Source organism: Saimiri boliviensis, chromosome 20 (genome assembly GCF_048565385.1).
Source record: "Saimiri boliviensis isolate mSaiBol1 chromosome 20, mSaiBol1.pri, whole genome shotgun sequence".
Taxonomy (NCBI): Eukaryota; Metazoa; Chordata; class Mammalia; order Primates; family Cebidae; genus Saimiri; species Saimiri boliviensis.
Window position 1 is genome coordinate 11,396,771 of NC_133468.1, and position 27,026 is coordinate 11,423,796.

Below are 27,026 nucleotides of genomic sequence, written 5' to 3' on the forward strand. Positions count from 1 at the left end.
CTCACATACTTTGATGCTGTGCTGTTAGGTGCATTTACATTAAACATTATTATTTCTTCTTGGACCAGGCATAGTGGCTCATGCCTGTAATCCCAGCAGGTGAGGTGGGAGGATTGCTTGTGCCCGGAAGTTTGAGACCAGTCTTGGGAAAATGAACATGGCAAAACCCTGACTCTACAAAAAAATTTAAAAATTGGCCAGGCGCGGTGGCTCAAGCCTGTAATCCCAGCACTTTGGGAGGCTGAGACGGGTGGATCACAAGGTCAAGAGATTGAGACCATCCTGGTCAACATGGTGAAACCCCGTCTCTACCAAAAATACAAAAAATTAGCTGGGCATGGTGGCACATGCCTGTAATCCCAGCTACTCAGGAGGCTGAGGCAGGAGAATTGCTTGAACCCAGGAGGCGGAGGTTGCGGTGAGCCGAGATCGCGCCATTGCACTCCAGCCTGGGTAACAAAAGTGAAACTCCATCTCAAAAAAAAAAAAAAAAAAAAAAAAAAAATTAACTGGGCACGGTCAAATATACTTGTAGTTCCAGCTACTTATGAGGCTGAGGCTGAGGCAGAAGGATAGCCTTGAACCAAGCAGTTCAAGGCTGCATTGAGCTATGATCACACCAGTATATTATCACCTAGGTGACAGCAAGACCCTGTCTCTAAAAATGAATAAGAAAAAAAAAATTTTTTTTAAGGTTCTTACTTTACCTTCACTTATTTCTTCTCCAGTGCTTTTCCTTTCTATATGTAGATCTGATAATATTTCCTTTCTATATGTAGATCTGATAATATTTCTTGCAAGGCAGGTCTATGAGCCACAAATTCACTCAGTTTTTGTCTATCTGATAAAGTATTTTTCTCCTTCAGTTTTTTTTTGTTTGTTTTCTTTTTTGTTTTTGAGACAGAGTCTTGCTCTTATTGCCCAGTCTGGAGTGCAATGGCATGACCTCGGCTCACTGCAACCTCTGCCTCCCAGGTTCAAGTGATTCTCCTGCCACAGCCTCCCAAGTAGCTGAGATTACAGGCAGCTGCCACCATGCCCGGCTAATTTTTTTGTATTTTTAGTAGAGATGGGGTTTCACCATGTTGACCAGTCTGACCTGGAACTCTTGACCTCAGGTGATCCACCTCCGTCGGCTTCTAAAGTGCTGGGATTACAGGTGTGAGCCACCATGCCCTGCCTTTCCTTCAGTTTTGAAGGATAATTTCACAGGATACAGAATTGTAGGTTGGTGGTTTTTTCTATGCTTTAAATATTTCACTTCACTATACACTTGTGGGGTTTCTGAGAAGTTGGAGTTGGATATGCAATTTTTATTTATTTTGAGACAGGTCTGTCTCTTGCCCAGGCTGGAGTGCAGTGGCATTGTCTCAGCTCAGTGCACCCTCCACCTCCTGGGCTCAAGCAGTCCTCTCACCTCAGCCTCTCAAGTAGCTGGAACTATAGTCAGATACCACCATGCCCAACTAATTTTTGTATTTTTTGTAGAGACAGTTTCACTGTGTTGTCCAAGCTGGTTTTGAATTCCAAGGAAGTCTGGAGTTATAGGCGTGAATCACTGTGTCTAGCCAGGTTCTTTTTTTTTTTTTTTTTTTTAATCTTTGATTTCCTGAAGTTTGAAAATGATACGCCTAGATGTGTGTAGTTTTTCTGACATTAACTCTGGAAAATTCTCAGTCATGATTGTTTCAAATATTTTTCCTGTTTCTTTCTTTTGTTCTCCTCTGCTATTCCCATTATGTGTATGTTATACTTTGGTTTGTCGCACAGTTTCTGGATACTCTATTTTGAGGTGGAGTTTTTGTTTTTTCGGTTTTGTGAGGTTTTTTGGTCTTCTTTTGTCTTTGCTTTCCAGTTTTGGAGATTTTTACTGAGATGTCATCAAACTCAGATATTCCTTCCTCATTCATGTTCAGTTACCAATAAGCCCATCAAAGGCGTTCTTCATTTCTGTTAGATTGGTTTTGTTCTCTAGCATTTCTTCTTGGTTCTTTTTTAGAATTTCCATCTCTCTTACTACATTCCCATCTGTTCTTCTTGCATGCTATCTACTTCATCCATTAGAGCCATTAGCAATTAATCATGTTTTACATTCCCAGTCTGTTCCTTATAACACCTCTGCTATATCTGAGTCTGATGCTTGCTCTAAAAAACTTTGTTTTTTGCCTTTTGGTTCAGCTTGTAATTTTTCGGGAAAGGTGGACATAATATACAGGAACCATGGGAAATGGGCCTTCAGTAATGTGGAGATCAGGCGCAGGGTGGGGAAGCATTCTGTCACCCTATGATTAGGTTTTCAGTCTTTTTTGAACCTCTGACTCTGGATCATGAATTTGACCGGTGCTTCTCACTCATAGTTCCGTAGGTGGGTCAGGATGGCTCAAAGGGGCTGGAGTTGGGCATTTCTCTCTTTCAGATCAGTTAGGCTCTGATAAAACCCCAGCAGATTAGGCTCTAATTAGTTACTTCTGAGGGAAGAATGCTCTGACATGTTTAAACGGTTCCTTTTGCACCCTCCTCCAACCCAGGGGATTATTCTGACGTGTCACTATGAGGAAATTGTAGAGGTCCAGGGGGTAAAACTCACAATGCTATCACTTTCCCCAGATACCCTTCACCGAGTCCCCATAGAGTTTTCTCTCTAAGACTTGTCCACATTGAGCCTTTAGCAGTTTACTTAGTTATTTGAGGTTTCCCTACCCTGCACTGGTTCTGCAGAGATTTCAGCTCCTGGGCATCTGCTCTGGTAAATGGTGATTCTCTGTATACCCCTGCCTGTCTCTCCTATTTGGGGGACAGTGGTTTGCCCTGTGACCTAACTTCTACAAATCTAAGAAGATCTGTTGATTTTTCAGTTTGCTCAGCCTTTTACTTGTTAGGATGGAGTGGTGACTTCTAAGTTTTTTGCTTGCCAGATTAGAAACTGGAAGTCTGATTTCTAGTTTAAAACTAGAGTGTATTTACAACTCAGATTATAATTTTGTAAAAGGAAGTGCCGGAAGGCCAGGTGCAGTGGCTCAAGCCTGTAATCCCAGCACTTTGGGAGGCCAAGGCGGGTGGATCACGAGGTCAAGAGATCGAGACCATCCTGGTCAACATGGTGAAACCCCGTCTCTACTAAAAATACAAAAAGTAGCTGGGTGTGGTGGGGTGCACCTATAATCCCAGCTACTGGGCAGGCTTAGGCAGGAGAATCGCTTGAACCTGGTAGACGGAGGTTGCAGTGAGCCAAGATTGCGCCACTACACTCGAGACTGTGAAAAAGAATGAGATTCCGTCTCAAACAAAACAAAACAAAGCAGAAGACATCATTCTGCCTGCAGTTTGACTGGTTTGGTTTGCAGTCCTGCTGTATTATATATATGGTATGTAAGGTAATGACATTTGTGTAAACCTGGAAACCACTTTAGAGGTCAGTTGTATTCTGCCTAATTTTGTTGATTGAGAAAGAGGTATTTCAGGTTAAAGAATGTTGCTCAAGGTTGCACAGCTAGTCAATAAAAAGGCTGGGAATTACATCTTGGTCTGATGCTACAGGTTAATGACTTGGTACAGTGCCTCTCTTAAGAGAATTTTTTTATAGTGGAGCAGTTATGTAAATATGTTGTTGTATACCTACAAGGCTGATGCTACTGACCTCCCAACATCGTGAGATACGTCACTAAAGGGGTTTTCCTCATAGAGGTGAGGGGTATGTAGTGAACTGTCCTCTTCCTCTTTTCTGGTTCTAATGATAGCCAACCCATTTGAAAGACACTAGTAGGCATCTTTGCCTCAGGACTAGGCTATATGAAGTATATAAACAGTAAAGTTTGCGCATCTGACTGTACCCACATTTATAAATGTATTGGTACAACAGTGTGAAGTTACTGGTGTAGGCACTGCTTATGATCACAACTGTGCTTGAAGTAGATCCATTTCTGCAGTGGTGTTAGTGAATATGCAGAGGCAACAGAAGAGGGAAGATTCATGTGTGTTCCGCTTTCCAACTAAGCTATCACCTCAGCCCATCTTATGTTACTTAGAAGGCAGACCAGATCAGACCTGTGGTGGGTTGGTGACCATTCTAGTCTCATTTCAGATGCTTTATATTTTCATCCTATTGACATTAAACACAAATACTGGTTCATTAACTCATTTCTTCATTGATAACCATTTCTCAGTGTTCTGGGTCTGGTAGACGTTTTGGTTTTTTTATCCAAATTGATAATAAGCTCATGTAATATTCTAGTTTGAGGAAAGGATATGTTATGTATAACCTTAAAATGTTCATGAAGTTATGCTTTCGGCTGGGCATGGGTGGTGGCTCGCGCCTGTAATCCCAGCACTTTGGGAGGCGGAGGCGGGCGGATCACCCGAGGTCAGGAGTTTGAGACCAGCCTTACCAACATGGAGAAACCCCATCTCTACTAAAAATACAAAATTAGCTGGGTATGGTGGGGTATGCCTGGGACGGGAGGCAGAGGTTGTGGTGAGCCGAGATAGACATTGCACTCCAGCCTGAACAACAAGAACAAAACTGTCTCAAAAAAAAAAGAAATGTTATGCTTTCAAGTTCCCGCAAAAGAAGTCCTGGTGATTATAATGTAGTTTACACACCTAGTTTCAGCTACTCAGAAGGCAGAGGCAGGAAGATTGCTTGAGCCCAGGAGTTTTGAGACCAAACTGGGCAACATAGCAAGACCTTGTCTCTAAAATATTGTTTTTGATTTTTAAATTATAATTTGTAAGGAAATTAGCCATTAATACATTTTTTAAAAACCATGAGTGCTTTTTCCCTTCCCTGAGCTACATTGTGTCATAGCCCTTTTGTTTTTCCTTTTTAATCCATAGCTTCTCTGTACTAGATTGACTAATTGGGGTTAAATAAGACATCTCAGTCATTTCTGTGGTAATTTTGCTAATGAGACTCAGATAAGCAGTGAATCTGTGGCAGCTGCTAAGGCTGTCATCTCTAATTTGTGATCTTTTTAGACTAAGGACTTCTTGCCAAGTGCTTCAGTTTAAGAAGTCCAGGCAATGGGCTGAGCGTGGTGGCTTATGCCTATAATCTCAGCACTTTGGGAGGCCAAGGCAGGTGGATTGTCTGAAATATACAGGGTTCAAGACCAGCCTAGCCAACATGGTGAGATCTCATCTCTACTAAAAATACAAAAATTGGCCAGGCATGGTGGTGTCCACCTGTAGTCCCAGCTACTTAGGAGGCTGAGGCAGGAGAATTGCTTGAACTCGGGAAATGTAGGTTGCAGTGAACCGAGATCCTGTTCCTGCACTGCAGCCTGGGCAACAGAGTGAGACTCTGTCTCAAAAAGAAAAAGGGAAGTCCAGGCACTACAAGCACAGCTTTAGGGCCAGGTGGAATGGCTCATGTCTGTAATCCTAGCACTTTGGCAGGCCAATGTGGGTGGATCACCTGAGGTCAGGAGTTCGAGACTAGCCTGGCCAACATGACAAAACCCTGTCTGTACTAAAAATAGAAAAAATTAGCCAAGTATGGTAGTAGCACCTGTAATCCCAGCACAGCTACTTGGAAGGCTGAGGCAGGAGAATCGCTGGAACCCAGGAGGCAGAGGTTGCAGTGAGCCAAGATCATGCCACTGCACTCCAGTCTGGGCAGCAGAGTGAGACACCATCTCAATTAAAAAAAGAAAAAAAGAAAACTGCTTTGGAACACTTGTGGTGAGTTGAGCTTAGGAATTTTTTTTTTTTTTTTTTTTTTTTTTTGCTTGCTTGTTTAAGGTAGTGGATTCATTTCTGTAAAAAGATATCCTCGGCCGGGCGCGGTGGCTCAAGCCTGTAATCCCAGCACTTTGGGAGGCCGAGGCGGGTGGATCACGAGGTCGAGAGATCGAGACCATCCTGGTCAACATGGTGAAACCCCGTCTCTACTAAAAATACAAAAAACTAGCTGGGCATGGTGGCACGTGCCTATAATCCCAGCTGCTCAGGAGGCTGAGGCAGGAGAATTGCCTGAGCCCAGGAGGCGGAGGTTGCGGTGAGCCGAGATCGTGCCATTGCACTCTAGCCTGGGTAACAAGAGTGAAACTCCGTCTAAAAAAAGAAAAAAAAAAAAGATATCCTCGTGTAATTTAAATTTCCTCTAAGTCTTGTGTAAGCATTAATAATATTAGTAGTACGTTTGAGTTGTATGCCCTTTCACTTCTGTTTTAATGAAATTGTGACGTGGATATGAAATGACTTAGAAAAGTGTAGTGATGAGGATCTAGCATTCTGGTTAATATAAAATAAATAATTGGGTATGGGATTTGATAATTAATCATTGATCAGCTGACAGTGATTGACATTGTTTTTTTCTTTACAGTGCCATGCTAGCAAAAGAAGCTTAATCATTTTTCAAGGTGTAAACTAAAATGCATTCATTTAGAATTAAGTTCTTATTCGTATCTTCTCTTTCTGAAGGTGCACTTACAGAGTGCTATGATGAACTGGGGAACAGATACCAGCTTCCAGTCTATTGCTTGGCACCGCCAATCAACATGATAGAGGAAAAGAGTGACATAGAGACTCTGGATATTCCTGAGCCACCACCCAATTCTGGATATGAATGTCAGCTTCGTTTGCGCCTTTCCACAGGCAAAGACCTCAAACTTGTGGTTCGCAGCACAGACACGGTATTCCACATGAAGAGACGGTTGCATGCAGCAGAGGGAGTGGAACCAGTTAGTCAGCGGTGGTTCTTCTCTGGCAGACCTCTCACCGACAAAATGAAGTTCGAAGAGCTGAAGATCCCAAAGGACTACGTTGTACAGGTGATAGTGAGCCAACCTGTGCAAAACCCAACACCAGTGGAGAACTGAACTGAGCCTGTTGGCTGGCTCCCACATCCTCTGCTCCCTTTTATTGTTGTTGTTGTCATGTCCTACTCTACGGCGTGAAATTTATTTCACTGCTCTAAATTCCCTATGAATGAATTTAGTTCTGAGGAATTACCAGTGAAAAATTCCATCTGTGATGGAGACCAACAAAAATAATAAAACACAAAGAGCCAGGCCTTGAGACTCATGTAATTACAATTTCTAATTTGAAAGGCAGTTAAGAAATAGATAACCATTTATTTTAAAACAACAACTATGTAATGGCTGTATTTAAATGACTTGGACTGTAAATGAAACATTGCACCCATGAAGGACAGCACCAAGCACCTTTTTGAATACAGAATTTTTTTAGAAAAATACACCAAATTATATAATTTCCAGAAACCATAAATAATAGATATAAAACTTAAGCTTTTTTTTTTTTTGTAGTGGAAACTGAAAAGAGCAGTATTTGAGGTTGCTTCTATTCTGTTTTTTTAATTCTTAGCTCGATTAATATTTAGCCGTAAATGAGCAGAGACTGGCAAATTGTGCTTTAGTGTTGCTTTCCTCATCCCCACGTGTTGAGCTCCTTATTAACATTCACACTAAATTTTGGTGCCTTCTAGCACATTAGTGGCAGGCACCCTTCTGGAACACTAGGCAATAATTTAGTCAATACAGTCAGGTCTCTGATTTTCAACAGATACTCAGTTGAAAAGTCACTGTCATCTTGCTGCATAAGTATTTTGAAAGGTCTATATAATGAAGCTGTTTTTATATCCAGGCTTAGAAGGTCACTACTATATTGTACCTTCGTTGATCTATCTATCCTGCTTGGAACTTTTCATAGCAAACTATAACCCCCAAATGCATGGTTCCTGGGCCAGGAAACACCAGAATCAAGTAAGCTGTTCCCACTACAAGTTAATAAAGTCATTGGTCTCCTCCACTTTGCAGGGAGGAGTATAAGGAAAGCATATTCTATCTGTGCCTGGGAGAACTGTGCCTATTTTCAATCTTTTAGAGGAAATTTCAACTCAAAATTTGTAAGTGTGAATAGTTTACTGGTGTCACATAAACATTAGCCGTGAGACCAAATAATGGAACATTGCTTTATACCTTAGTGCTTTCCAGTTCTCTGTTACCTCTAGTCATGGTAGATGACAGTTTTCCTCCCTCATCTTTTGTAGCAAAGAGATAAATGAAGACCCTTTTGCAAGTTAGGGTTAGGGGACTGAAAAAGCCAGTGAGATCATCTGAGTCTTCTATACTATGACTGGAGTGAAGCTGCCAAGAATTAAGTTTAATTTGGAGCCTTTTAAAAGTTGGTTTCATAAGTGAGAAGGGGGCTAACGTGTGACCACTGTACCGCTGAGCATCCGTGAGATGAAAAAGTACAGACAAGAAGGCACTTAACGCTGTTCTCAGTTGGAAAATGTCAGCCCTCCACACCTGTTTGGATGTGAAGTCCATTATTAATTTTAATGACAAAAATGAAAATGCTAATTAGTTTAAATGTAACATTTAAATGGTATTACATTTCCTATAGCCTGATTAAATATATCTATCATTGTAAGTTACCAAGTTTCTGAGAGCTTTAACTACTACCCAGTTTTTATGCAATCACTTTAAAGACTGTGGCTATATCTAATTTAAATTTGCTGATGATTGAATCTAAATTCAAATGAGACCACAGCATTAATCCCAAAGGAGAACTTTTTTATGTTTAGAGGTGGAGATATTAGGGTATTTCAGTATATTGCTCCTGTCATCAAAGTTTTTGTTCATTTGTGTGCCACATCGAATAGCAGCACTTCTCAAAAGTTTGTCAACTGGAAAAGAAAAAGTGTTTAAAACTATTTTTTCTTAAGGAAAATTGGTGATGTCGTCAATATCTATGATGTCGATTGGTAAAAGGTCTTTTTTTGTTGAGGATTTGAGCTCTCTTTAAGAGTTTATTTTATTTTAAAGGAACATATACTTTGAATAACAATTCTCTGGGCATGTTTAACTAACCTAGGTGGGAAAACCATGGTGCTGTTTAATTGTAAATAGATTGATATAAGATTGGACCAGTACTTGATGTGTATAATTTTAGTATGTAGGGTTTATGTGCTTTTTAAAAAAAAAGTTTCAATTTTTCCCTTTGTCTTTGCCTTTATTATTGGTTTTTAATTATTTATACTCTATATAAGGGTAACTGCCTCATTCTAAGTTAGAAGTGTGAAGGTTTTCCTTTTTTAAAAAAACCTCTGCTAAATAAATAACAGGTTTATTATCACCAAACTTAGGCTCTGCTATGCCAAGTCAAACATGGTCATTTATAAATGTGCTTCATCTTCTGCATTGAAATCTTGGTCTAAAATAGGTTGTTGTTTTTGCTTTTGTTTTTTGTTTTCTTTTTAAAGAATCATGCTGGCTGGGTGCTGTGATTTGTGTCTGTAATTCCAGCACTTTAGGAGGCCAAGACGGGAGGATCGCTTGGTTCAAGAGCCCTCCTGGGCAATGTAGGGGAGACCGCATCTCTACTAAAAATTTAAAAATTGGCCAGGCATGATGGCACACTCCTGAAGTCCCAGCTACTTAGGCTGAGTTTGGAGGATCACTTGAGCTGGAATGTCAAGGCTGCAGTGAGCCATAATCATGCCCTTGCCCTCCAAACCAGGAAAATTTTATGAAAAGTAGGTGATACTTCATTATTTTATGAAGTAGGTGATACATACCCATGGAAAAAGAATCCAAACGTACCAAGGTGAAACGAGTCTTTCACTCCTGTCGTTTTTCTGTTTCTCCTCCCCAGAGGTAACAACTTGAGCATGCATCAGAATCACCTGGAAGCTTATTAAAACAGATTGCTAGACGCTTTCCTCAGATATTCTGAGTCATTAGGTCTCGGTGTTGCCCTATCATTTGTATGCTTTAAAGGTCCTGGGTCATGCTGCTTCTGCTGATCTGGGGGGTGCACTCTGAGAACCGCTCTTCTAGTGTATGTGGCTATATTTCTCCACCTCATTTTTTCCCATAAATATATATACTATTTTTTTTCCAAAGTGGTAAGTCACCTGTTCTTTTTTTTTCTAAAATGGTAAATCCCAGAGATGATTCCGCATACATCGATCTAGGTCTGCACCTGCGGTTCTAGGTCTTCACAGGTGCAGTGGCCCGCCGTTGTCTGGGCATGCCACAGTTACATCAGTCTTTATTCTGGTCGGCTTTGCTGTTTGTAGTCTTTTGCTACTGCGAACCATGCTGGGATGAGTTTCCTTTTATATAGATAACATCTTTGTGTCTGTATACATAGATGTAGGAATTGCAATTTATAGATTTTTGTGACTTGTCCTCCAAAGTGATTTTACCAATTAATCCTTGTACTCCAGCAATATGACTGCTTTTATTTCCCTACACCCTGACCACCTTTCTGATCTTTGACAATCTGATAGGTGAAAACTTTGTCCTATGGTTTTTGCCCTGTATTTTCCTTATGAGCGAAGTTTAACATTATACTATATTTTAAGGCCTTTTTTCTTCCTGTGAATATTGTTTGCCCATATTCCTATTGCTTTTTGGTCTTTACTCTCAAGACTTGTACATACCTGTTCTATATTAAGGAAATTAGTTCTTTTCTATCATGTGTTGTCATTTCTTTTGTTTTTGTGGAATTTACCATGTGCAAATTTTAAGTTTTTCATGGTCAGATCTGTCAGTCTCTTACTCTGTGGCTTCTGGGTTTTCTTCTTACCCTCAAATGTCTTCCCCAATCTGAAATTACAAAAATGTTTCTCTTATATGTTTCCTTTTTGGTTTCATTGTTATATGGAGTTTATTTTGATGAAAGAAGTAGGATAGCACTTCAGATTTATTTTTTCGAATAGCTACCCCACTTTTCCTGATAATACTTATTGAATGACATACCTTTTCCTTATTAATGTGAAAAAAAATCCTTATTTTATGACAAGTTTTTAAGACACCATAGTTTTTTTAATGGTCTTATTAATTGGACAAATTAGCAGATATACATTGTGTCTACTTCCAACTCTCCAATACTGTGATTGAGTGTTTTCACGTACAGAGAGGAAAGAGTGAAACTGATAATCTCCCTTGCTATAGCCAATCTTCTGTGTTTTCTGTTTGGGTCTCTTTCGATGCCTCTGATCCTTCTGGTTCTGTAGGCTACTCAGGTGGGTGGGTAACTGTCCTACTCAGCAGATTGTCAGCACTGTTCATTTGGCTTTTTCTAATCGTTGTCTTTGGCATGAGGCTTAAGATGATGGTAAGACATGAACTCTAAGGACTGGTGTAAGATACTGGGTTGGTGCTAAGGTAATTGGAGTTTTTGCCATTGCCATTAAAAGCAGCCTAATAAATGATCTCACTTTATTTATAGTGAGATCTTTATATTTTAGCTTCCTCCAAATGTCTTCCCTCTTTGTAGTGGATATAGATTGTGGAGAAGCCAGTCTGGGCCTAGGCTGAAACTGTAGCCTGGTAAGTACTCCCTCCCATCAGGCCTGCATTCCTCCACCTCTGCAGTTGCTGCTCTCTCCCCAGGGCTCAGGCCACCTGAAGACACTTGGTTGACCAAAAGTTTTAATGCAACTATGACATGGTAATAATACAGAGTGTTGGTACCACTGAAAAACACGCCTAAATGTACAGTGTCTAGTAAACTCTACCCATAAAAGCATAATCCGATGGGTTAATTCACTGTGGAAATAGTGAAACTTAAGCTGAAGCATCTACACACATACCTACAAACACATTTAAAGTTTTTTGTCGGCCGGGCGCGGTGGCTCAAGCCTGTAATCCCAGCATTTTGGGAGGCCAAGGCGGGTGGATCACGAGGTCACGAGATCGAGACCATCCTGGTCAACATGGTGAAACCCCGTCTCTACTAAAAATACAAAAAATTAGCTGGGCATGGTGGCGTGTGCCTGTAATCCCAGCTACTCAGGAGGCTGAGGCAGGAGAATTGCCTGAACCCAGGAGGCGGAGGTTGCGGTGAGCCGAGATCGCGCCATTGCACTCCAGCCTGGGCAACAAGAGCGAAACTCCGTCTCAAAAAAAAAAAAAAAAAGAATATTACTTTAAGTGATGCATTTTGAATTTTTGTTTTGACACTAAGTTTCAGTGTGTGCCCTTCAGAGAGATGCTCAGTTTCCTGATACCACGCTAGAAGCATCCAGTTTAGAAAGATGCCTTAAAAGGAAGAACATTTTAAAAATCTGATAGTTGGGCCAGGCACCATGGCTCACGCCTGTAGTCCCAGCACTTTGGGAGGCCGAGGTGGGCAGATCACCTGAGGTCAGGAGTTCAAGACTAGCATGGCCAACATAGGGAAACCGCATCTCTACTAAAAATACAAAAATTAGCCAGGTGTGGTGGAGGGCACCTATAAATCCCAGCTACTTGGGAGGCTGAGGTGGGAGGAATGCTTGAACCAGGAGGTAGAGGTGCAGTGAACTGAGATCACACCACTGCACTCCAGCCTGGGCAACAAGAGCGAAACTCCATCTCAAAAAAAAAAAAAAAATCTGGCCAGAACAGTGGATCACGCCTGTAATCCCAGCATTTTCTTGGAGGATGCATCACCTGACGTCAGGAGTTCGAGACCAACCTGACTAACATTGTGAAACCCCATCTCTACTAAAAATGCCAAAATTTATCTGGTCATTGTGGCAGGTGCCTGTAATCCCAGCTACTCAAGAAGAAGCTGAGACAGGAGAATCACTTGAACCCGAGAGGCAGAGGTTGCAGTGAGCCGAGATCGCACCGTTGCACTCCAGCCTGGGTGACAAGCGAAACTCCATCTCAAAAAGAAAAAAAAAAATCTGATACTTGGTTATATAGCCACCCTAATGGTTTCCAGAGTGGAGGGGAAATCTTTATAAAATGCTCATTCCTGAAACTTTAGTCATCTGATGGGGTTTTAAGTTAGCCTAAATCAGTATCTAAATGTACCTGTTATCTTTGGCCATCTTTCCTCCCTGCCCCCATTCAGAAACAATAAAGGGTATAATATTTTCATTGCTTTAGAGACCATGTCTGAAAAAAATTCGTATCCATGGTTACACTTTCGTTTTGTTCTGTCTTTAATAGAGACAGGGTCTCACCATGTTGCCCAGGCTAGCCTTGAACTCCTGAGCTCAAGTGGTCCACCCACCTTAGCCTCCCAAAGTGGTGGAATTACAGGTGTGAGCCACTACATCCAGCCATGGTTACCCTTTATATATTTCAGGACCCCTCTGGAATACAGGAGAGAGAAGTCTTCTTGAGACTTCACTATAATTTCTTCCCCCAGAACCACCTCCAGATCCCAAAGCTGGTGGCAAAAGCCATCGAGGCTGCCACAAGAGGCAGAAACTTATACCCAAGATGAGCCTAGTGGTGCACTTTGGAGCTATGGCTAATCTCTAGCTGCCATTTTCTGACCAGACAGTGCTCATCTTTCAGTACAGTGGGTAGGTGTAGTAGTGTCCATACTTGCTTGCCAGAGGGTGTTTCTCCTTGGAGAATAATTGCAAACTCTTCACCAAATCAAAGGCAAGGAAGAGCACTGTTGTGAGATGCCTTGTGTCTTTCTGTTTTATACAATTCCATGAGATAGTTACCATGATCCCTAGATCAAAGGTCAAGTATGTCGAGTTGGATTTGTTTTTCTGGTACCATTGTGGGGAAGAGAAGTTTTGGCTGCTAAATCCATTAGCCACACTTAGAGGCATGAAATCAAAATCCCATCTCTATTAAATTTAGAGAGATAGCAATTATTAGCTGTTATTTACAAGTTTAACTTATGAACAACAGTCTTAGATAAGCAGTATTCTTTTTTTTTTTTTTGAGACGGAGTTTCGCTCTTGTTACCCAGGCTGGAGTGCAATGGCGCAATCTCGGCTCACCGCAACCTCCGCCTCCTGGGTTCAGACAATTCTCCTGCCTCAGCCTCCCGAGTAGCTGGGATTACAGGCACGCGCCACCATGTCCAGCTAATTTTTTTTGTATTTTTAGTAGAGACGGGGTTTCACCATGTTGACCAGGATGGTCTCGATCTCTTGACCTTGTGATCCACCCGCCTCAGCCTCCCAAAGTGCTGGGATTACAGGCTTGAGCCACCGCGCCCGGACCTTTTTTTTTTTTTTTTTTTAAAGATGGGGTTTTACCATGATGGCCAGGCTGATCTTGAACTCCTGACCTCAGGTGATCCACCCACCTTGGTCTCCCAAAGTGCTAGGATTACAGGCATGAGCCACCGCGCTGGGCCTGATAAGCAGTATTCTTGTCTGTTGCACATTGACAAAGTGTAAATAAATTTTTTTTTTTTTTTTGAGATGGAGTTTCGCTCTTGTTACCCAGGCTGGAGTGCAATGGCGCGATCTCGACTCACCGCAACCTCCGCCTGCCGGGTTCAAGCAATTCTCCTGCCTCAGCCTCCTGAGTAGCTGGGATTACAGGCACGCGCCAACATGCCCAGCTAATTTTTTGTATTTTTAGTAGAGACGGGGTTTCACCATGTTGACCAGGATGGTCTCGAATAAATTTTATTTTTGATACTACTCTGGAACTCATGGAATTTCTTCAAACCAGTTATATAATGTATCCTTAAGATATCCTTGGTTTCTAGCTGTGTTTCTTTTTCTTTTTTGAGCTGTATTTAATTTCTTTAATTTATGATAGAGGGAGACATGGTGATGAATAACATTACACAAAATGGATTTCTGAGCCAATGAAATTCCAGCTTAAAACTTGAAGAGAATCTGCTGAAACTACAATGAGCTACTCAGATACTGGCTCTAAGCACAGGCACCTAATTGACCTTGAATTTGAATCCCGGTCCTCCCTCTTGTGAACTATACGTTCTTGAGTAAGTGAGTAAGGCTCTTTTTTTTTTTTTTTTTTTGGACAGTCTCACTCTGTCACCCAGGCTGGATGCAGTGGCGCAATCTCGACTCACTGCAACAACCTTCGCCTCCCAAGTTCAAGCGATTCTCCTGACTCAGCCTCCTTAATAGCTGGGATTAGAGGCGTGCACCACTACGCCTGGCTAATCTTTCTTGGTCTAATTTTCTCATTTGTACATTTAGGAGAGTAACACTTAATTCATAGAACCATAAGGATAAATAAAGTCATACATCTGAAGAACTACCTAACCTGGCAAGGCGTGGTGGCTCACCCCTGTAATCCCATCACTTTGAGAGGCCAAGGCGGGAGGATCGCCTGAGGTTGGGAGTTCAAGACTAGCCTGACCAACATGGAGAAACCCTGTCTCTACTAAGGATACAAAATTAGCCAGGTGTGGTGGCGCAGGCCTGTAATCCCAGCTACTCAGGAGGCTGAGGCAGGAGAATTGCTTGAACGAGGGAGGCAGAGGTAGCAGTGAGCTGAGATCGTGCCATTTCACTCCAGCCTGGGCAACAAGAGCAAAACTCCATCTCAAAAAAAAAAAAAAAAAAAAAAAAACCTACCTAACCCATAGCAAGCATATAATATATGGCAGCTGTCATCAGTAACATTACAGTACAATTGGGTAGAGAGGATTCATAAGTCCCATGTCAAAAAATTCTTTAAATTATTCAAGGCATAAAAAAATTAAAATTGCCGGGCGCGGTGGCTCAAGCCTGTAATCCTAGCACTTTGGGAGGCCGAGGCGGGTGGATCACAAGGTTGAGAGATCGAGACCAACCTGGTCAACATGGTGAAACCCCGTCTCTACTAAAACTACAAAAAATTAGCTGGGCATGGTGGCGCGTGCCTGTAATCCCAGCTACTCAGGAGGCTGAGGCAGGAGAATTGCCTGAACCCAGGAGGCGGAGGTTGTGGTGAGCCGAGATCGCGCCATTGCACTCCAGCCTGGGTAACAAGAGCGAAACTCCGTCTCAAAAAAAAATTAATTAATTAATTAAAAAAATAAAATTATGCAACGGCATGTGATAATTATTACCCGGCTGGGCTTGGTGTCTCATGTCGATAATTCCAGCACTTTTGGAGGCCAAGGTGGGCGGGTCACGAGGTCAGGAGTTTGAGACCAGCCTGGCCAACATGGTGAAACCCTGTCTCTACTAAAAATACAAAAATTAGCCCAGCATGGTGGCACATGCCTATAGTCCCAACTATCAGGTGGCTGAGGCAGAGAGAATCACTTGAACCTGGGAGGCGGAGGTTGCAGTGAGCCGAGATTGTGCCACTGCATTCCAGCCTTGGTGAGAGTGAAACTCGGTCTCAAACAATAATTATAATTATTATTGTTATTTTACCCTAGTAAATTTGGTACACTTGTTTAAGTGCCTAACTCAGAGTAATTCAGGTTCTAGGAAGCACATAGCCTCCATATCCTTAAATGTCAACTCCTGTGGTTGGAGCACTTCACCATTGGCTAGTTCGAAATCTCTGGCAAATAGGTGGCCTTAGCCTAAGAAGCAGGAGACTAGAAAGGACTCTGAGACCTCTGAGCTGGGCACGGTGGCTCATGCCTGTAATCCCAGCACTTTGGAAGGCCGAGGCGGGTGGATCACTTGAGATCGGGAGTTCAAGAACAGCCTGACCAACGTGGAGAAACCCTGTCTCTACTAAAAATACAAAATTAGCTGGGTATGGTGGCACATGGCTATAACCCCAGCTACTCGGGAGGCTGAGGCAAGAGAATCGCTTGAACCTGGGAGGCGGAGGTTGCCGTGAGCTGAGATCGCGCCATTGCAGTCCAGCCTTGGTAAAAAGAGCAAAAACTCCATCTCAAAAAAAAAAAAAAAAGGATCCTGAGACTTTTGGACCACTAGTGACCAGTATCCGGAAAGCTGCACCTTCTTTCAACTGCCTGACTCCAGTTATGTCGTGTTAGCAATTAGTTGGGTACAGAAGAAGCTATTGATAAGGGTTGATCTGAAAAGCAGCAGCAGAATTGGGACATGTCAACAAAAAGAAAGTGATTATTCCATATTACATTATTGGAAGTTCGGTGTAAGGTCAAGAGGTTATTAAAATGCAAAACCTGGCTGGATACAGTGCTCACACCTGTAATCCCAGCACTTTGGGAGGCTGAGGTGGGTGGATAACTTGAGGTCAGGAGTTTGAGAGCAGCCTGGGCAACATGATGAAACCCTGTCTTAACTAAAAATTCAAAAAATTAGCTGGGTATGGGGGTAATCCCAGCTACTCAGGAGGCTGAGGCATAAGGATCACTTGAACCCAGGAGGCAGAGGTTGCAGTGAGTCCAGACCACACTACTACTGCACTACAGCCTGGGCGATAGAGCAAGACTGTCTCAAAAAAAAAAAAAAAAAAAAAAGTCGTAAAGATGCTCTGGATTTATTTTTAGACATGTTAACAGTCTTCATCGATGATCATGTTCTCTACTTTCAGATCCCATTTTTTTCCCAAGAGACTCTTTCAGCTTGCATTTACTTGATGTGACATTTTTATGAGGAGAGATGACTTCTCTCTCTTTTTGGATTCTCCTCTGTTTTTTTCGGCCTCTTCTGTAATTTGTCAATGCGGACGATTGTATACAGCTTAAATTCCTGGTAATTAAGACGCTTTTGTTAGGGGGAAAAAAGAAAAGTTATTTCAGGAAACACTTCATAGTTTGTTTCAGATGATAGCAGGATTGTACTCATTTCTGTTTTAAAAACTTGGAAAATTAAAGACACTCAGTAATTGGGACATAATTATAGTCTGATTGTAGTCGAGTACCCAGGAATAGAGAGTCTATTGTAGATGCTAAAGAAACAAGGATCATTTTTTCTTTTTTTTTTTTTTTTTTGAGACAAGGTCTCAATCGGTCACCCAGGCTGGAGTGCAGTGGCGCAATCTCAGCTCACTGCAACCTCTGCCTCCCAAGTTCAAGTGATTCTCCTGTCTTAGCCTCCCGAGTAACTGGAATTGCAAGCGTGCGCCACCCAGCCTGACTAATTCTTGTATGTTTAGTAGAGACAAGGTTTCGCCATGTTGGCCAGGCTGATCTAGAACTCCCGGCCTCAAGTGGTCTGTCCACCTCAGTCTCCCAAAGTGCTGGGATTACAGTCATAAGCCATGATTCCTGGCACTTTCTTCCATAAGTTTGGTGCAAAAGTAATTGAGGCTTTTGCTATTATTTTCAATTTGCACCGACCATTACCATGTCAAGTCCAGAGGCTTCAGGCTGGCATCTAAAGTTGTTCATAGTGTGGTCATCTTTTTTTTTTTTTTTTTTTTTTGAGATGGAGTTTCGCTCCTGTTACCCAGGCTGGAGTGCAATGGTGCCATCTCAGCTCACCACAACCTCCACCTCCTGGGTTCAGGCAATTCTCCTGCTTCAGCCTCCTGAGTAGCTGGGATTACAGGCATGCACCCCATGCCCAAGTAATTTTTTGTATTTTTAGTAGAGACAGGGTTTCATGTTGACCAGGATGGTCTTGATCTCTTGACCTCGTGATCCACCCGCCTCAGCCTCCCAAAGTGCTGGGATTACAGGCGTGAGCCACCGCGCCCAGCTATCATTTTCAAACTTAGTTACCACTTGCTTCCCCAATGTGGATTTCCTCTTTAGATAGGCAGAATTCACGTCTTCACCATAGCTTTCTCTTAGGATTTTTTTTTTTTTTTTTTTGAGACAGGGTCTCAGTATGTTGCCCACGCTGGCCTGGAACTCCTCAGCTCAAGCCATTCTCCTGCCTCAGCCTCCCGAGGAGCTGGGAGTTACAAGCATGAGTCTGGGATTACAGGCATGAGCCCCCTGCCTGTCCATGATATAGCATTTAGTTAGTCTACCCTTTCTCTTCAAGGGCGCATAAGTCTAAGATTATTTCTGGCCGGGCGCGGTGGCTCACGCCTGTAATCCCAGCATTTTGGGAGGCCGAGGCGGGTGGATCACAAGATCAAGAGATCAAGACCATCCCGGCCAACATGGTGAAACCCGTCTCTACTAAAAATACAAAAAATTAGCTGGGCATGGTGGCACGTGCCTGTAATCCCAGCTACTCAGGAGGCTGAGGCAGGAGAATTGCCTGAACCCAGGAGGCAGAGGTTGCGGTGAGCTGAGATCGCGCCATTGCACTCCAGCCTGGGTAACAAGAGCGAAACTCCATCTCAAAAAAAAAAAAAAAAAAAAAAAGATTATTTCTGATCCTACTGCCATGCAATATGCTTATTTGAGTAGGTTTTTCCCACCCTCCTCCTCACTCATCTCTCCTATATGTAGTGGGACATTTTTCTCTGCTTATGGGAAGAGACTGGCCACACAGACGCCACATTTTGGATCTGTACGTACATGGTCACCTGTAATGTCGAAGTCACAGAAGAGATCTTTGAGTTCCTGTTTTTGAATATTGAAGAGAAATCTGTACATTCCGAAGTTTTTTGGACTGATTATCTGATCCCCATTCAGGTCAAGCAGGTCAAAGACAGTCCGGGAATGACGAAACATAAACTGTTCTTCCAAATGGTTCTATTGTGGGAGAAATAGGTAAGATGAGCAACAGTGTTGTCAATGCTGCTTTCTAAACTTGTTTCATCAAGATATATCTTCCCAGCCCCTTCCCGAGAGAGCTAAAAGCAAAAGACAAAATCAGAAGCTCAGAGCTGAAAGCGTTCTATCATCAACGCAGCGAGTCCCACTTCAGCATCTGCATTCAAAAAGAACTTGAAATCTGCCACATGTAGTAATCAATTCTGCTAGACAGAACTCTAGTTACTATAATGCATTTCCTTACATTCAGTGAAAGTCTTGTGAAACATCATGGCATGGGTGATAAAATGATGACCTTCTTTCCTCAAAAAAATGGGAACTGAGGCCGGGTACAGAGGCTCATGCCTATAATCTAGCACTTTGGGAGGCCAAGGCGGGCGGATCACTTGAGGTAAGGAGTTTGAGACCAACCTGGACAACATGGTGAACCCCCGTTGCTATTAAAAATACAAAAATTAGCTCGGTGTAGCAGCATGCACCTGTAGTCCCGGCTGCTCGGGAAGCTGAGGCATAAGAATTGCTTGAACCTGGACGGTGGAGGTTGCAGTGAGCTGAGATCATGTCACTGCACTCCAGCCTGGGTGACGGAGACTCAGTCTCAAAAAAAAAAAAAAAAAAAAAAAAAAAAAAAAAAAACTGAACTGGGTAAATACACACTGGAAGTGTATATACGGTAAGGAAAGTTTCCACCTTCAGAAACTTCCCTGAGAAAAAGGATCATTGAAGGAGTGAGGCATTTGAGCTCACTGGTGATTGTCTGAAAATCACCAGCTAGAACAAGTGAAGAAAGGAATGCCGAGAAGGGATACGTGGCCAAATCTGTCCTCTATGAGGAGTTGGGGAGTGGGAGGGCGGCCAAGAGGCTGGAGCTACAGCAGGGAGAGGCTGTTGAAAAACCTGAACCATTCAGGAACTAAAGCTCATCATTCTCCCCACCACCCTTTTTTATCCTTTTTTTTTAAAGACGGAGTCTCGGCAGGGCGCGGTGGCTCAAGCCTGTAATCCCAGCACTTTGGGAGGCCGAGGCGGGTGGATCACAAGGTCAAGAGATGGAGACCAACCTTGGTCAACAAGGTGAAACCCCGTCTCTACTAAAAATACAAAAAATTAGCTGGGCATGGTGACGCGTGCCTGTAATCCCAGCTACTCAGGAGGCTGAGACAGGAGAATTGCCTGAACCCAGGAGGCGGAGGTTGCGGTGAGCTGAGATCGCGCCATTGCACTCCAGCCTGGGCAACAAGAGCGAATCTCCAAAAAAAAAAAAAAGACGGAGTCTCTATTGCCCAGGCTGGGGTGCAATGGCGCAATCTCGGCTTACTGCAACCTCCACCTCCTGGGTTCAAACGATTCTCCTGCCTCAGCCTCCCGAGTAGCTGGGACTACAGGCACGCGCCACCATGCCCAGCTAATTTTTGCTTTTTTTTTTTTTTTTTTTTTTTGAGAGGGAGTTTCGCTCTTGTTACCCAGGCTGGAGTGCAATGGCGCGATCTCGGCTCACCGCAATCTCCGCCTCCTGGGTTCAGGCAATTCTCCTGCCTCAGCCTCCTGAGTAGCTGGGATTACAGGCACGCGCCACCATGCCCAACTAATTTTTTGTACTTTTAGTGGAGACGGGGTTTCACCATATTGACCAGGATGGTCTCGATCTCTTGACCCCGTGATCCACCCGCCTCGGCCTCCCAAAGTGCTGGGATTACAGGCTTGAGCCACCGCGCCCAGCAATTTTTGCATTTTAAGTAGAGACAGGGTTTCACCACGTTAGCCAGGATGGTCTCAACCTCCTGAGCTTGTGATCCGCCTGCCTCGGCCTCCCAAAGTGCTGGGATTACAGGCATGAGCCACCGTGCCCAGCCTGCACCACCCATTTTTAATTCCTCTTTTTAGTGAAAGGAAGAAAACCTCTGATGCATTCCTAATTCAGTGCTCCTTTTAGCAAGAGGGTGGCAGCAGCCCCGCTAATACTTGCGTGGTGAGCCAGCAGTATGCACACCAGCACGTAGAACTGCTCAAAGCCGATCTCGCCCACAGCACTCCAGTCCAGCATGTCAAACACAAGGTTGATCTGTCTCTTACTCAAGTCAGTCACATGATGAAGGAAGTGATAAAACAGCACATCTGTTAAGTGGGGCAGGTAAGAAGATGTGTTAGTTGGAAACAGTTTCAAAATGCTAAACAGCTAGGAGCTACATAAATGGTAGTGATGTTGGAAACTTGTTGATCTAGGAAGAATGATGATAACATTTTGTTTCTGGCTTTGCCACTGTGCTTTCTACAATTCCTCAAACCTTGATCGCCCTTGAGCTTGTGGAATAGCACTGGACCTGGAGTTGTGGAGAATGAGGTCATAGACAGGGCTTCACTCCTGCCTCCAGCTCACACAAGTCCGTTAGTCTATACCAGCATTTCTCAAACTGTAATGGGATACCAATCACTTGGGGATCTTGTAAAACTACAGATTCTGATTCAAGAAATCTGTTATGAAACCTGAGATTCCCCATTTCGCCAAGCTCCTAGGTGATGTAGCTGCAGCTGGTCTGAGTACCATGCATGGAGCGGCAAGGGCGTGCCTCACATAGTAAGCAGCAGAGCCGGGGTTCAAGTGTGAATTTGCTTGACCGTGTTGTTTTTTCCATGGTGAAACTCTGTCTTTTGTGCATTAGTTCATGCATATTTAATCGTATACATTCAGAAGAAAAAATACTGAAAAACTCTTTTTTTTCTGAGACAGAGTTTTGCTCTTGTTACCCAGCCTGGAGTGCAATGGCACGATCTCAGCTCACCGCAACCTCCGCCTCCTGGGTTCAGGCAATTCTCCTGTCTCAGCCTCCTGAGTAGCTGGGATTATAGGAATGCGCCACCATGCCCGGCTAATTTTTTGTATTTTTAGTAGAGACGGGGTTTCACCTTGTTGACCAAGGTTGGTCTCGATCTCTTGACCTTGTGATCCACCCGCCTCGGCCTCCCAAAGTGCTGGGATTACAGGGTTGAGCCACCGCGCCCGGCCCGAAAAACACTTTAAAGAACCGGGAAGTGCTGGGCATGGTGGCTCACACCTATAATCCCAGCACTATGGGAGGCTGAGGTGGTTGGATCACTTGAGGTGAGGAGTTTGAGACCAGCCTGACCAACGTAGTGAAATCATATCTCTACTAAAAATACATAAATTAGCTGGGCATGGTGGCACGCACGTGTAATCTCAGCTACTCAGAAGGCTGAGACAAGCCAGGCGTGGTGGCTCAAGCCTGTAATCCCAGCACTTTGGGAGGCCGAGGCGGGTGGATCACGAGGTCGAGAGATCGAGACCATCCTGGTCAACATGGTGAAACCCCGTCTCTACTAAAAATACAAAAAAATTAGCTGGGCATGGTGGCGCGTGCCTGTAGTCCCAGCTACTCAGGAGGCTGAGGCAGGAGAATTGCCTGAACCCAGGAGGTGGAGGTTGCGGTGAGCTGAGATCACGCCATTGCACTCCAGCCTGGGTAACAAGAGCGAAACTCCATCTCAAAAAAAAAAAAAAAAAAAAGAAGGCTGAGACAGGAGAATCACTTGTACTCCAGCCTGGTGACAGAGACTCCCTGTCAGAAAAAAAAAAAAGAACTGGGAAGTTTTTTTGGGAAGTTTTTTGTTGTTGTTGTTTTTTGTTTTTTTCATTTTCAAGATCTTTTTGCATACCAAGTATAGAGAAGCTTTTTGCCTGCCATTCTACTCATTAATCATAAATAAAAGATAAAAAAAATAAACATGGCAATACACTTACACAGTGTTGTGTGGCTGTCTACAGTTGTATGCACAAATCACAGTAACAAGGGATTTTTACTTTTATCTACCTATGTTTCCCTTTGCCCACTGATTACAGCAACTATTTCCTGCATAAGAAATGGCTCCACTGAATACGTAAAACTTATATGTGTAATGTGGAGTCCCAGCTGAAGCCAGCTAAAAGCACAGCAGATCTGTAGTCACAGTGTCATGATTTGGGGGCTTCTGACATCCCCTTAATGTTCCTTCTCTACACCTCCCTGGATATGAGCACCTGGAAACAACACACCATATAGATACACAGTGATGTTTGTGTAATTGCTCCTTGAGAAATGTTTCCATGTGCAACTTAGTAGCCACTTAATAAAGACTGTTTTGAGGCTGGGTGCTGTGGGTCACACCTGTAATTCAGCACTTCGAGAGCCCAAGGCAGGCGAATCACTTGCGGTCAGGAGTTCAAGACCAGCCTGGCCAACATAGTGAAACCCTGTGTCTACTAAAAATTCAAAAATTAGCCAGTGTGGTGGTGCACAGCTGTAGTCCCAGTGTTTGTTATTATTGTAATTATTATTCTTGGGAGCTGAGCCCCACTCAGGCATTAACTCTGGAGACCCCTCAGCAAGACTTCTTATCTGTCAAGCGGGAAAAGTTTGAATCTGATGAGCTATGGGATCCCTTCTACTTATTAATACTTGTGAATGACCAAAAAAAAAAGAAAAAAAGGCTGGGTGTGGTGGCTCACGCCTGTAATCCCAGCACTTTGGGAGACCGAGGAGGGTAGATCACCTCAGGTCAGGAGTTCGAGACCAGCCTGGCCAACATGGTGAAACCTCGTCTCTACTAAAAATACAAAAGTTAGCCTGGCTTGGTGGGGGGAGCCTATAATCCCAGCTACTCGGGAGGCTGAGGCAGGAGAATCGCTTGAACCCAGGAGGTGAAGGTTGCATGAGCCAAGAGGGCACCACTGCACTCCAGCCTGGGCCACAGAGTGAGACTCCGACAAAAAAAAAAAAAAAAGAAAACAAAAAAAAAGCTGCAGATCTCAGCTGTGCTTGTTGAGTTCACAAACAAATAGAATTCCAATTAAAGCACGTTAGGTTCTTTTTGGGACTGGATAGAAATAAGGAATCCTATCTATTCACTTGTTCTGACCTCTGAGAGAGAAATGCTGTTTGTGAGTAAGGGTTTTCTCCTTTGTGATTTTAAGGAGTTCGTTCAATCTTTAAAAACAAACAATAAAAAGGGGACACCTTCATTTTTCTCTTTAATAGAGATTTACGTACAGTGCGTTGCCAAATCTTCGCCATAACCCTGCCCTAGATGAAGCAGCTGCAGGGGACCCGGTTGTAAATAAAAGGTTAAGATGGAAGCACGGGCTCTCTGCCTGCAAAGCCCACACCGAGTCTCTCGCCGAGATGCTTTAGGAGAGGAGTCTCAGCTCCCTGGTAACCAGTTCACTCCCTGGTGATGAAATACTCAGGAGATAATGCCATGCTCAGGTCTCCTGGTCACAGAGGGACTGGAAGAGTGAAGGCACAACCTTCATGTTTGCCCTCCTGCGGGGGAATGACTTAAGGTCTTGGAGATTTGGGTGAGCCAGAGTCTGCTGCTTTCAAAGGAGTCGTTTATTTATTTATTTATTTAAGAAAGATGGAGACTCTCTCTGTCACCAAGGCTGGAGTGCAGTGGTGCTATCTTGGCTCACTGCAGCCTCCGCCCCCCAGATTCAAGCGATTCTCCTGCCTCAGTCTCCTGAGTAGCTGAGATTACAGGCGCCCACCACCATGTCAGGCTGACTTTTATATTTTTAGTAGAGACAAGGTTTCACCATATTGGCCAGGCTGGTCTCCAACTCCTGACCTCAGATGATCTACCCGCCTTGGCCTCCCAAAGTGCTGGGATTACAGGCGTGAGCCACCATACCCAGCTTTTTTTTTTTTTTTTTTTTTTTTTTTTTTTTTTTTTTTTTGTCATTCACAAGTACCAATAAGTGGAAGGTGGAAGGGATCCTGCCGCTCATCAGATTCAAACTTCCCACTTGACAGATTAGAAGTCTTGCTGAAGGGTCTCCAGGGTTAATGCCTGAGTGGGGCTCAGCCCCAAGAATAACAATTACAATAATAACAAACACTTACTAAGTCCTTACAATGTGTCAGACACTGTGCTAAGTATTTGCCATACATGATCTCATTACCTTTTTTTTTTTCCAACTATGAGATGGACTCCATTATGAGAAGCCTCACCTCTCAATGAGGAAAATGAGACTTGGAGACGGTGATGATGCAGTATCCACATCACCAAAGAATAATGGGTGTGGACCCGGATTCCACCACAGAGCCTGCAATTTTCTCCTCCCCACTGATCCGTCCCAGTGTCAATTCTCAGTTGGCAATTTCTCTCTGTGCTTCAACTAGAAGATAAAAGATTTACTGGGCCGGGCGCGGTGGCTCAAGCCTGTAATCCCAGCACTTTGGGAGGCCGAGGCGGGTGGATCACGAGGTCAAGAGATCGAGACCATCCTGGTCAGCATGGTGAAACCCCGTCTCTACTAAAAATACAAAACATTAGCTGGGCATGGTGGCGCGTGCCTGTAATCCCAGCTACTCAGGAGGCTGAGGCAGGAGAATTGCCTGAACCCAGGAGGCGGAGGTTGCGGTGAGCCGAGATCGCGCCATTGCACTCCAGCCTGGGTAACAAGAGTGAAACTCCGTCTCGAAAAAAAAAAAAAAAAAAAAGATTTACTAACAGGCCGGGCGCAGTGGCTCACACCTGTAATCCCAGCACTTTGGGAGGCTGAGGTGGGTGGATCACCTGAAGTCAGGCATTCGAGACCAGACTGGCCAATGTGGTGAAACCCTGTCTCTACTAAAAATATAAAAAATTATCCAGGCATGGTGTGGGCCACCTGTAACCTCAGCTACTCAGGAGGCTGAGGCAGGAGAATTGCTTGAACCCAGGAGGCGGAGGTTGTGGTGAGCCGAGATCACGCCATTGCACTCCAGCCTGGGTAACAAGAGCGAAACTCCGTCTCAAAAAATAAATAAATAAATAAATAAAAATAAAAAATTATCTGGGCATGGTGTGGGCCACCTGTAACCTCAGCTACTCGGGAGGCTGAGGCAGGAGAATCACTTGAACCCAGGAGGCGGAGGTTGCAGGAAGCCGAGATTGTACCACTGCACTTCAGCTTGGGTGACAGAACGAGACAGAAGTTTACTAACAAAACAGTTTCTGGCTCTGCAAGTTTTCCACACGTTAGCTAAAAATCAGGTAAGGACCCAGAGGAGACATGTTTGGAAGTACTGACCATTCAAGGTGTTCTTGCCGTGAACATCCAGAAGGTGAAAATATTCCAACAAAGCCTTCACATTTCTCACGGATAGTAAGCAGTGTACTTTGTCCAGATAGAGGTACCACAGAAACGATCCTTGCTTCAGTCTCATCTTAGTATTCTGTAAACTGAAGGCTCTGGCAACCAGAAATAGAATAGAGAATCCTGCCTCAGAAGTAGAATGTTGGACAGAGTGTCTGAAACCTGGCAGCAATAAAGGTAAACACGTGAGAGGAAACAGTCACAAAGTAAAATTGCTGCTTAATTTTTCCAGCTATGCGATAGATGTCTGTTGTCTGAAATCTCTTGCTAATGTGATTATCCTGATGTCACTAAAATACAATCATTTCTAAGATCCACACAGAAATGAATGAGAGAATGTGCTACATAGGAAAACTGCTACAAAGCCCAAGTGGTTTTCAGAGCATTTATAGCCTAAATCATTTATTAGGAACAAGAAAAATTGAAAATCACACAGAAAAGTACTAAAAGAACCTAGAATAAGTACAATAAAATAATGTCAAAGAGAAGGAATCTCCCTCCCCTGCCCTCCCCTCCCCTCCTCTCCCCTCTTTTTCTTTTCTTTTTGAGACAAGGTCTTGCTCTGTCACCCAGGCTGGAGCACAGTGGGGCGATTGCTGCTCACTGCAGCCTCCACCTCCCGGCCTCAGCTCTCCTCCCACCTCAA

General features: G+C 43.6%; 2 protein-coding genes across 5 annotated transcripts in view; one reads left to right on the forward strand and one right to left on the reverse strand.

Moving 5' to 3' along the window:
• UBTD2 (ubiquitin domain containing 2) overlaps window positions 1–8,959 on the forward strand; it is a 66,890-nt gene extending 57,931 nt beyond the window's left edge. For all 4 annotated transcript variants that reach the window (XM_039460688.2, XM_039460690.2, XM_074390505.1 and 1 more), the window contains exon 3: window positions 6,421–8,959. In XM_039460688.2, the coding sequence (XP_039316622.1) occupies window positions 6,421–6,818 (398 nt within the window). In that variant the 3' untranslated portion in view covers window positions 6,819–8,959. The remainder of the gene's footprint in view (window positions 1–6,420) is intronic.
• An 8,262-nt stretch (window positions 8,960–17,221) lies between these two features.
• On the reverse strand, window positions 17,222–26,450 carry EFCAB9 (EF-hand calcium binding domain 9). The gene is made up of 4 exons (XM_039460729.2): window positions 26,315–26,450; window positions 21,215–21,363; window positions 19,051–19,227; window positions 17,222–17,338 (listed from the first exon to the last, which is right to left on the reverse strand). The coding sequence occupies exons 1-4, from the start codon at window positions 26,448–26,450 to the stop codon at window positions 17,222–17,224; spliced, it is 579 nt and encodes a 192-aa protein (XP_039316663.1).
• Between the last annotated feature and the right edge of the window lie 576 nt (window positions 26,451–27,026).